Source organism: Cicer arietinum, chromosome 6, assembly GCF_000331145.2.
Source record: "Cicer arietinum cultivar CDC Frontier isolate Library 1 chromosome 6, Cicar.CDCFrontier_v2.0, whole genome shotgun sequence".
NCBI lineage: Eukaryota > Viridiplantae > Streptophyta > Magnoliopsida > Fabales > Fabaceae > Cicer > Cicer arietinum.
In genome coordinates, this window is record NC_021165.2 from 34,742,587 (window position 1) to 34,752,188 (window position 9,602).

Here is a 9,602-nt window from a genome sequence, read left to right on the forward strand (position 1 = left end):
TTTTTTTCTTTCAAATTACATATTGTGAATTTATTTATTATAAATTTAATTATTGTTGAAAAATTTGAATAAATATTTCTTGTTTAAAAAAATATAATACACATCTAATTTATACGCAGATAATATTTTTCATTAATCATTAAATAATTTTTATATTTTTTCATATTTTTCTAAATAAAAAAGTAATTAAAATATACTAATTATAATTAATTATAAAAAACATACATGAAACAAATATGTATCATAAAAAATATTAAAATTAATATTATTTTAATATAATTAACATAAAGATAAAAATAATTATAATACACTATCTATCTATATTCTTGCCCTATTTTATGTGATCTGTTAAAATTAAATAAATTGTTTGTTTTTAGGAATCTCCTACTTTCGACTCACCACCTAATTTGGCTAGTACCGCTTTGCCATTCCTGGCAAAAACATAAGTTAATAATTAACGAAGTTAAGGGGAGAAGACGATGGCCACTCTTGTTGTTCTTCCTCTCACTCTAAATCTCAACTCCTTCTATCAACATTCCCTTTCTTCAACAACTTCAATCACCTTCCAACCGAGTAGAATTCCAAATTCTAATTTCATTTCTCTTAAATCCAAATCCAAATTCAACAACACATTTCCCACTCCCTCTAAATCCTTATCACGTTCCACCCTTTTCCTTCGTGCATCAGACAAAGATTCCAAATCTGAAACTCTTCAAGGTCCTCCCTCTCTCTCTCTCTGCTATGCTAATGATCTAGTTTGAATAATTTACTTTTTGATACTTGATGTTTTCATCATCAGACGGTCAGGTGGACAATTTAGGAGTTAAAGCTGCTCTTTCAATCTTGAGATTCTACAAAAGTAAGTTTTTTTCTTCCCCTTTCATCAATTTTTTCTTATTTTTGTTCTAAACTCACCAATTTTACTGGAAAATATCAATTGACAATTCCAGTTGTTAGTTGTTAGTATGTTAGTTAGTAATCAGATTTGAACTCTGAAATACCCTTCTCAAACTTTTTCCGGTGTTTCAACCTATGAAACACTGACATTCAACAACGACACTAATAATAATTTAAATAAGTGAAAGTAATCGAATATAACAACATATTCTCTCCGTTTTAAATTATTCTTATGAATTATTGGTTGGTTTTTCACTATCATAAATGTAAAGTAGAGTTATTACTTTGGAAATTGGATAGTACTAATAATTGAAAGGTAGAATTGGAAACAAAATTAAAGTTATATTGAAAATCGAAAATAACATTCATTTTGAAACAATATTTTTTACGTAAGTAACACTCATTATGAAAAGGAGGAAGTATCTTGGGGGTCATGTCCTGTCATTTTGTTGTCCAACACCAACGCATGTCGAACACTAAATGTACTTTCAATTTGAATTGTCGGCGGTGCTGCGTCCCAACTCAACCGATTGAGCTACATCTTGGTTAACTTGGTATTATACTGTAGAGTATCAATAACAGGACAAGGAAAAAAATCACAAGGGTTTTATTATATATCTGACACACATTTAAAGTTATTTAAGAATGAACATTCATAGATGGAGAACAATGAAAGATGAAGAAGCTTTTATATGAGCAAGAGAAAGAGGTTGATGGTGGATGACCATAAACAATGGCATCAATGGTGAAGAGGGGTGGTGGTGTACCTGCAGGCTCACCAACGCTTAAGAACCTGTTTGTTTGAGATTGGAATGAACGGATAGTGCCAAAATTTGGCTTTTTGAAGCAATTTTTCTAAAATCTCATGTTTGATTTTGATGTTCACAAAGCTTGTATAAATAGACTGTTAAATCAATAAATGAGAGAGGTGAGTGTGAGGTTATCAGAAATGGATGTGTACTTGAATGAGCGGTGAACTATCTTTTATACGTGGGTCTGTGCAACTGAGTAACCAATTTTGTAAGCCTCTGGTGTGACCGCTAACAGCCTCTAAGTCTCTAACCGCCTAACCGTCTTTCATTTGGTCTCTAAGCTTGACGAATATATTTCATAATGATTATTAGATTTGAGACTGAGGTTGGCATTTGGTACTCAGCAAAGATGATCTCAATAAAAAGTACATAAAGAAAAAAGGCATAAGTTGTTTTGTTGGAATGTCAAATGCTACTCTTAACTATTGTGAATAATTTTAGGAATTTAGGTCATTGTATTATAATTGTGTCTTGATGTTTTTCATGTGTGCAGGAGAAATTTCTCCGATCTTGCCCAGGAGCTGTCGTTATGTTCCCACTTGCAGTGAGTATTCCATGGAGGCGTATAAGAGATATGGTGTTTTAAAAGGTACAGCTTTGACTACGTGGCGTCTGTGTCGTTGCAATCCCCTTGGTAATTCACAGTAACTTTAATTTGCCTTATCTTCTTAATTATGATTTTAGTTTTGAATATTGTTATAATTGTATTCCTGATACGAATTCAGGTGGGTCCGGATATGATCCGCCAAGATGGTTTGGTGAGATTAGACAAGGGGAAGAACTTGATGATTGATTAATCTCCGGTGGCAGATTTCGAATTGGTAAGCCTGAGCATTTTATAAGTTGAAGTTCATTGATGTGCTACAATTGTGGGCTTGTAGTTGTTTTTCCATTTGGGTTCTGGTGTCACTTTATAATATGCAAAATATGCTCTGTTCTTAGATCTTACTACATTTGAAAAATTAGATAAAGAAGAAGGATAGGTTTAGATTGCCTCATATTAGATGAATGTTAGAAACACTTTGTATTTATCACACTTTTTTATGATGTGAAATCCCACATTGTCCCCATTAAATAAAATAAACTGGGTAGTGAGCTGACATGAAATTTTAGTTTTCACCCAATAATTGAGTGCGTTGAGAAAGTGTCAAAGAGGGTGTTACCTCTCTTGTCAATCTCGGCGTGATCCCAGAATCCCAGTGTGGTGGAGAGAATGGCTGCGACGCCACCAACTGGTAAAAAGCACTAGACAGTGGCAGCGCTTGTGGCCACGAATCGCGCCCTAATCGCAACCTGGTATCCTTGCCCGACCCGCTCTCAGTTTTTTTTCTTTTTTAAATAACACAGATTTTTTTATTTTCATATTTTTTATTCTTCATTAAGGGTATCTGGCTTTCTTTTCACCCACGTAAGCCCTATTATTTTAATATTATAAACCCACTAATCCATGATTGTACCTGCTTTTCTGTTCGTTCAGACTTCAGTACCAGTATCATTCTTCTTGTTCTTTTTTCATTCTTGCTCTATTTTCCAGCATCATCATCATACGCAGGGAACCATTTTTGCTCTGTTTTTGTTTCGTTCTTACTCCTCTGTTTAGCATCGAGATCGTTTTGTTCTGTTTTCTTCTGCTCTCTCTGTTTAATTCTGCTCTGTTTCTTCTGCACTGTTCTCTGTTTTTTTTCTGGTTTTGTGTGTAGTTGGATTTTGGTTATTAAATATGATTACCACATTAATTTTGTGTATTTTTCTATTTTTTAGTATTTTTGCAACTGTATGTATTTTATGTTTAGTTTATATATTATTTATTTGCCTTTGCAATAACAGCCATCCCGCTATCCGCGATCCTGCTATACTATTTTTTTGCCTTTGCAGTATCAGTCATCCTGCTGACAACATAGAATGTTACTACCATTTCTCTGTACTAACACTGCTCGCTGTGGTAGAAAGAAACATGAAAATGAGTACTTCTTGTTACTGGTTTAATTACTTGTTGTCTGTCTTGCTTCCATTTCTAGTGTAGTTTCCTCAAATTCACTGTGAAATAGTATACAGCACTTAATAGGTATTGAGAAAAACTCAAGTCCTACATTAAAAAGAGTTAAGACTTGAAAAGGGTTTATAAAGAGTGACGCCCTTCTCCATATAGGCTAGTTTTGTAAGAATGAACAAGACCCAATTAAAAACCTAACAATAGAAAATAATGACATACCAATTATTACTTTCCTCATCATCCAATAATAAAAAGAATCAGAAAGGATTCTTGGAAGATGGAAGGTTTGTGGTGGGTATGTTAAAAATTTGACATGGCACCAGTAATAATGAAAACAAAAATGATGGTTGCTGTAAACTGTATGTGCATTGCTTGGTTTCTAACAAAGAATGAAGGGATATGATATAGTTGATGTGTCAACAAAGGAGATCTTCACTTCTCCCAATGTCATATTCTATGACTTGCAACAATTTCCATTCTGCAAATGGCCAAAGCCAACCTTTTACCTATTCTTGATCCCCCCCGTCTACCTTGTTGAGCCAATGTTATTGGAATCAGCTTCTCCTTCACCTGAATCTAGATGGTCAACTGGCAAATGTTTCCCAGCTTATCTCTATGACTATATGTGCCAGTTATACACTGCAAACCCTGTCTCAAAATCATTGTCCTATATGCTATCACAACATTTCCTCCCTTCAGCTCAAATACACTCTGTCCCTTTCCACTGAGATTGAACCCTGTTCAAATGCCTTTGCCAGTAAACTTTGCAGCTGGCCGCAGGCTATGCAATGTGAGTTATGGACAATGGTACTTGGCGTTTTTTTGATTCACATCCTGTTATTATTCCCATTGGTAGTAAATGGGTTTACAAAATCAAACACCTTATTGATGCATCCATTGAAAGATTTAAAGTTCATTTAGTCGCCAATGAATGCTACAAAGTACAGGGATTGGATTTATTTGATACGTTTACCCCAGTGGAAAAATTATTCACGGTGCTTACATTTAACAGCCTTTGTCTCCATTAACAACTAACATATTCACCAAATGAATCTGAGCAATGTGTTCCTCCTTGCTATATGCAGGTTCCCCAAGAGTTACAACACCTATTCGAGGCCAAGTTTGCAAGTTGCATAAGTCCTTGCATTGTGTGGACTAAAAAAATCTAGCATAAAGTGGTTCAAAAAGCCTACTAATTTTCTCTTTGATCATGACTTTGTTCAAACCCTGCATTATCATAGATTATTCACCAAATTCACCACCTTATTAATTTATGTGGATGATAGCTGGAACCTCCTTGACTGAGTTCCAATCTATCAAATCCTTGCTTCATTCCTCGTTGAAGATTGCGGTTGTATATACTAGTTAATTACGTGCAGTTCTGTTCATGTATATTAATTCAGATCGTATTTAGATTGGTTAACTGATTGAATTCACAATTATGTACTTTAGATAGCCAAACAATTTTCTCGCTTCTCTTTAACAATTTCGTTGGCTGTGCTCTGCCTCTTAATCAATAATTTTAAGACAAAGTTCGTTCTTACATATCACAAATGACTAAATTGCAAGATCAAGTTTTGAGATATTTGACTTTCACTTTGTATTGTGATATCTTTATTTTATTGTAGTCAATTTTCCTCCTCAAAATCGTAGTTTGATGGAATTTGACTGAATGAGGATGGTAATCAGTTATAGCCATTCATTTATAAAAGTCAGGCCAAAAAGTAGAATTTATTTAATTTAATAATTTATTACAACATTTACAAAACATCCACTACAGTTACTCCATCTATGAAGCTGGGTAATCAGTTTGAGTTTCTCCTCAATGTTATATGTGGCTTCCTTGAAAAGTATCAAGCAGTTACTGTTGTCTCCACAGCAAGCGTCTCAGTGTATACCACCTCTGATTTTATGTCAGACTCCCATAAATCAGGCACTGCCTCAGTAAGGTTATGAATGCTTTCCAAGGCATAATCTGCACCTGTAACTCTTTGTGATGTACCAACCTAGATGTTGAAATCAATAAGTAGTTCATAGTTAGTTGTGACTCCTTTTGCTAAAATCAAAGTCAGTTTCTACTACAAATAAAAAATTTCCAATGACTTACCAGTACAGTGTCAAGTCCCAAACGTTTCCCAGCTTGTATGTTGCGGACACTGTCCTCAAAGAACAACTAAAAATGCATAGAAATAAGCAAGCAAATAAAATTAAAAAGGTAACAGAATTAGATCATAAAGGGTGATTTTGAGTGAATTTTAATGTGCTAGTGCCATTAAGTCTTTGAATGTATCAAAATTTCAAAAATATCCCTTAGTGTGTCTTTTGTTAGTTACTTTTTGGACCAAACTGACAACAAAACACATAGTAGAGGACCAAATCAACTAACTAAAGACACATTTGAGGACGAAACTGATTAGCAAAAGACACATTCGAGGTTGTTTTTGTAATTTTAATATATTATGGAGACTATAATGACACTGCTTGACATATTTACAAACCAAAATGATTGTTTACTCGGTGACTTTCTTACTGTTCTATGTGGGTTAAGGTTGGCTATGTTGAGAGCCAATTGAATGGCATGTTCTGATGGCTTGCAAATGATTGGTGTCTTTGGCAGGTTTCCACTGGGATTAGGCTGAGCAAAATGGCCTATGATGTCAAAGATTTGAGAGGTGCTTGCACTATTACTAGTGGTTGGATTAGTAGTGCTTGTTGAAACTACAAACTCAATGTCATCTTCATCATCAGAGACACTGCTCTTGTGGATTGGATTAAGAGTCTCAAAGCATATAATTCCTTCAAAACAGTCCTCTAATCCAAGTATGCTTAGTGTCTTAAGAGCATGAACTTTGTCTGCATTTGTAAATACCTATTGACATAAACAAGAGAAGCAATAGTAATGATCAGATTATATTATACACCATCTTTTGTGACCTTATACTACTGCTGTCATTTTGGTTGTAGAGTAAATACCAAAATTGGTGATTGAACTTGTAGTACTGTATCAATTTAGATTGTTACATTATCGATATTTCAAAACGATCTCTGAAATTGTAAAATCTAAATCAAATTTGACCCTTTGTTGGTGTTTGTAGGGACTAGAATGACATAAGTTAGTAATATCAGAAATGAATTTACAACTAAGTGAATAATGTTAGGGATGTATTTAATATTACATTTAGATAAAGGGACAAATTTAATTAACATTTTGCAATTTCAGAAATCATTTTGGAATATTGATAATGTGGAGCACTACGGTGACACAACCCTACCATTTCAAAGACCAACTGGAATATTTACTCATTTGGGTTATAAACAACTTACAAGTTTCCTATAGGGCAGGCTCAGCAACATGTTCCTCAGAACTGGGTCTGGTTTTAGGTTCTCATAAGGTAATCTCCCATGAACAAAACTGTAAACAGGAATTCAATATTCAATTTAACCATTTCAAAATACACTGATGGATTAAAACATAAATTGTTAGCATTTTGAGAGAGACAACATAAAAAAAATGAACCTGTGATATTTATCATAGTCAAAGTCATAGCCAATCGCCTGAATAGAAATGAAACAAAAAAATAAGTTATCCCTATATTCGAAGTTTTAACAGTGAAAACCCCATTTAACAGGAAAATGTAAGGAGACTAGGAAATCATACCCTTAGACCTGCTAGAGTTGTTCCATAGTTCTTGTACAGGAGGTTGCATAAGTCATCTGTTTTCCTTGGTTCGACGCCAAGCTTTTCAACCATGTAGTCTAGAAGATCAATGTACCACTCATGTTAATATTTACGGAGAATAATGTGATACAAATCACAATTATTAAGCATAGTTTCTTACCTTTAAGATTTTGGAGACATGCTTTTGCAAGACCAGAACTAAGTGGATACAAAGTATCATCTAAATCTGCAGAATAATATCATGGTTATATATTTAGATGAATACGAAAATTTCAATTTGGTACTTGAAAATGTTACCAATTGCAATACTTACCAAAAAGAAGGCAATCATATTTTGATGTGTGAGATTTTTGTGGGAAGAGATCCTTGTACTCCATTTCGTTAAGAAAACCTATACATAGAACAAAGAGCTAAGTGAAAAACTGAAAATTAAGTTGCATTACCAAGTGCAATTCATTTTTTATTCTCAATATATTTGGGGGTGTATTTACATAAAAGAGTCATGTTATGATTCTTATTTCCAAATATTTGTATTGTGATGGACAAAGATAACTGAGTATTGTGAACGACATTAATTTTGGAGTTATGCATTTTATTATATTTGTATGATTCATGTAAGTTTATTCATGATCATGATTTTAAAATGTGGCCGTGTCATGATTGTTGATATTGCAAAAAAATTATGATCAAATATGATTGATGAACAATTGCGTCGAGTAAATATAAAAAACCTCAACATTGTTGGCGTAATTGCGATCTTGGACCATTTGTAAAAACATTTTTCATTGTACAAATGGAAATCAAAATCAAATGATTTTTAATATGTAATATGTCTCAATTATCATGAAGCCAAGGTTGATTGAAAATAAAAAATGGCAATAACAATGAAAGAGAAAATGTAAAAAAATGTTGTGCATGGGAAAAATAGATGAAGCCATTAGCTTACCAGAAGAAATATTGATGATGGGTAAGGGCAGATGAGAAAATAGGCAAAAGGTTGAATACAATAATATTCAACTAATTTCTTCAATTTCTTTCAATTTTGAAGAAATACTTGCTATGATCAACAATGATAATTTTCAATTTCCCTTCTTCAAGAAAGTGGGATCAATGTAATTTAATTGGTAAAGTATTTCTTTTCTTCCTTGATTTATATAATGAATCAAAATATGTTTTTCTTTTGTTAAATAAAAGGAAATGAAAACATTAAAAAGGAGAATATTCCATTTGCATTAGCACAAAATGGAGGTTGTTACCGATATCCACCATACACAATGAGAACCTCAATTGGTTCCCATATTTTTGGTAAGAAAACCAGAAAACAACCTATGAATATAGCCACAATAGAGTTGTATATAAGCATAAAATTTCGTATATTCCATTATGAAGTTTGGTACTCAGACAGAAATAGAAGTTAAATCACAAATTCTATATCCATAACATAGTAATAATTAATGACAAGGTATATTCTATTTGACTATCAAATTTGGATAATGAGTTAATGTTTTTTGGATAAAAAAGAAATATTATCATATGAAAATTTGGAACGGATTTTTTATATTCATTCTGTCAAAAAAATATTTTATATTCATTGAAAATGTAAATATATTTTACATCTGCTTCAACCAAGTGTTGTCGCATCATTTAATGAGTACAATTTATTGTTTTTAAAATTCATTAGGTTATGTGACAATAGTCATATAAAATATTTTATATTAACGATGTATATTAATTAAATTTATTAAAAAAAAAGTAATGTATGTTTTTTTTACTCTACCATAGAACTTATAAGTTACATGCTTATAAATACTCATTCAATTTTATATACAAATATAAATCCACCATAATACGAAAATAGTGGCTTCTAAGGCGATGGTTCAATTAAATCTCTCACCATCCATTTAACCATTAGATAATAAATTTTATAATATTATCGGTCATAAAACTCATTATTACACAAGATCTTCCTCTCCTCTCTGCATCTACCTTATTTATCTTGCCCCTAACAAATCTCACTCTGATGCCTATACAACAACCATGCTGGAGTTCACACAACAACCCCACAAGTTGCTCTCATTTTGCCTTTAGTTCTAAATCTTATATTTAAGGTTGTTTGAACTGTAAGTGTATGTTCTCTATGATTTAGGCTTAATTTAGTTTATTTTGAGTGATTTCAATACTAGATTTAGATTAAATGACGTGAATAAGTTTCTCTCTATAA

General features: G+C 32.7%; 2 protein-coding genes across 6 annotated transcripts; one reads left to right on the forward strand and one right to left on the reverse strand.

Annotated features, from left to right (window-relative positions):
* The first annotated feature begins 370 nt into the window (after positions 1-370).
* LOC101512826 (UPF0161 protein At3g09310) lies at positions 371-6,640 on the forward strand. Of its 5 annotated transcripts, none has more exons than XM_027331188.2 (5): positions 371-717; positions 800-859; positions 2,203-2,298; positions 2,435-2,530; positions 4,788-5,125. In XM_027331188.2, the coding sequence occupies exons 1-4, from the start codon at positions 480-482 to the stop codon at positions 2,500-2,502; spliced, it is 462 nt and encodes a 153-aa protein (XP_027186989.1). In that variant the 5' UTR covers positions 371-479; the 3' UTR covers positions 2,503-2,530; positions 4,788-5,125. The 5 variants fall into 5 exon arrangements, with proteins under 5 accessions (XP_027186989.1, XP_027186988.1, XP_027186987.1 ...); XM_027331187.2 differs by lacking the exon at positions 4,788-5,125 and adding an exon at positions 6,320-6,640 and having other exon boundaries at positions 372-717; XM_027331186.2 differs by lacking the exon at positions 4,788-5,125 and adding an exon at positions 3,585-3,777 and having other exon boundaries at positions 374-717; positions 2,203-2,343.
* On the reverse strand, positions 5,382-8,672 carry LOC101512518 (uncharacterized). The gene is made up of 9 exons (XM_004516433.4): positions 8,328-8,672; positions 7,695-7,772; positions 7,542-7,607; positions 7,361-7,458; positions 7,220-7,257; positions 7,027-7,114; positions 6,233-6,571; positions 5,810-5,875; positions 5,382-5,708 (listed from the first exon to the last, which is right to left on the reverse strand). Exons 2-9 carry the CDS (start codon positions 7,756-7,758, stop codon positions 5,556-5,558), a joined length of 912 nt encoding a protein of 303 aa, XP_004516490.1. The 5' UTR covers positions 7,759-7,772; positions 8,328-8,672; the 3' UTR covers positions 5,382-5,555.
* Positions 8,673-9,602: the final 930 nt, after the last annotated feature.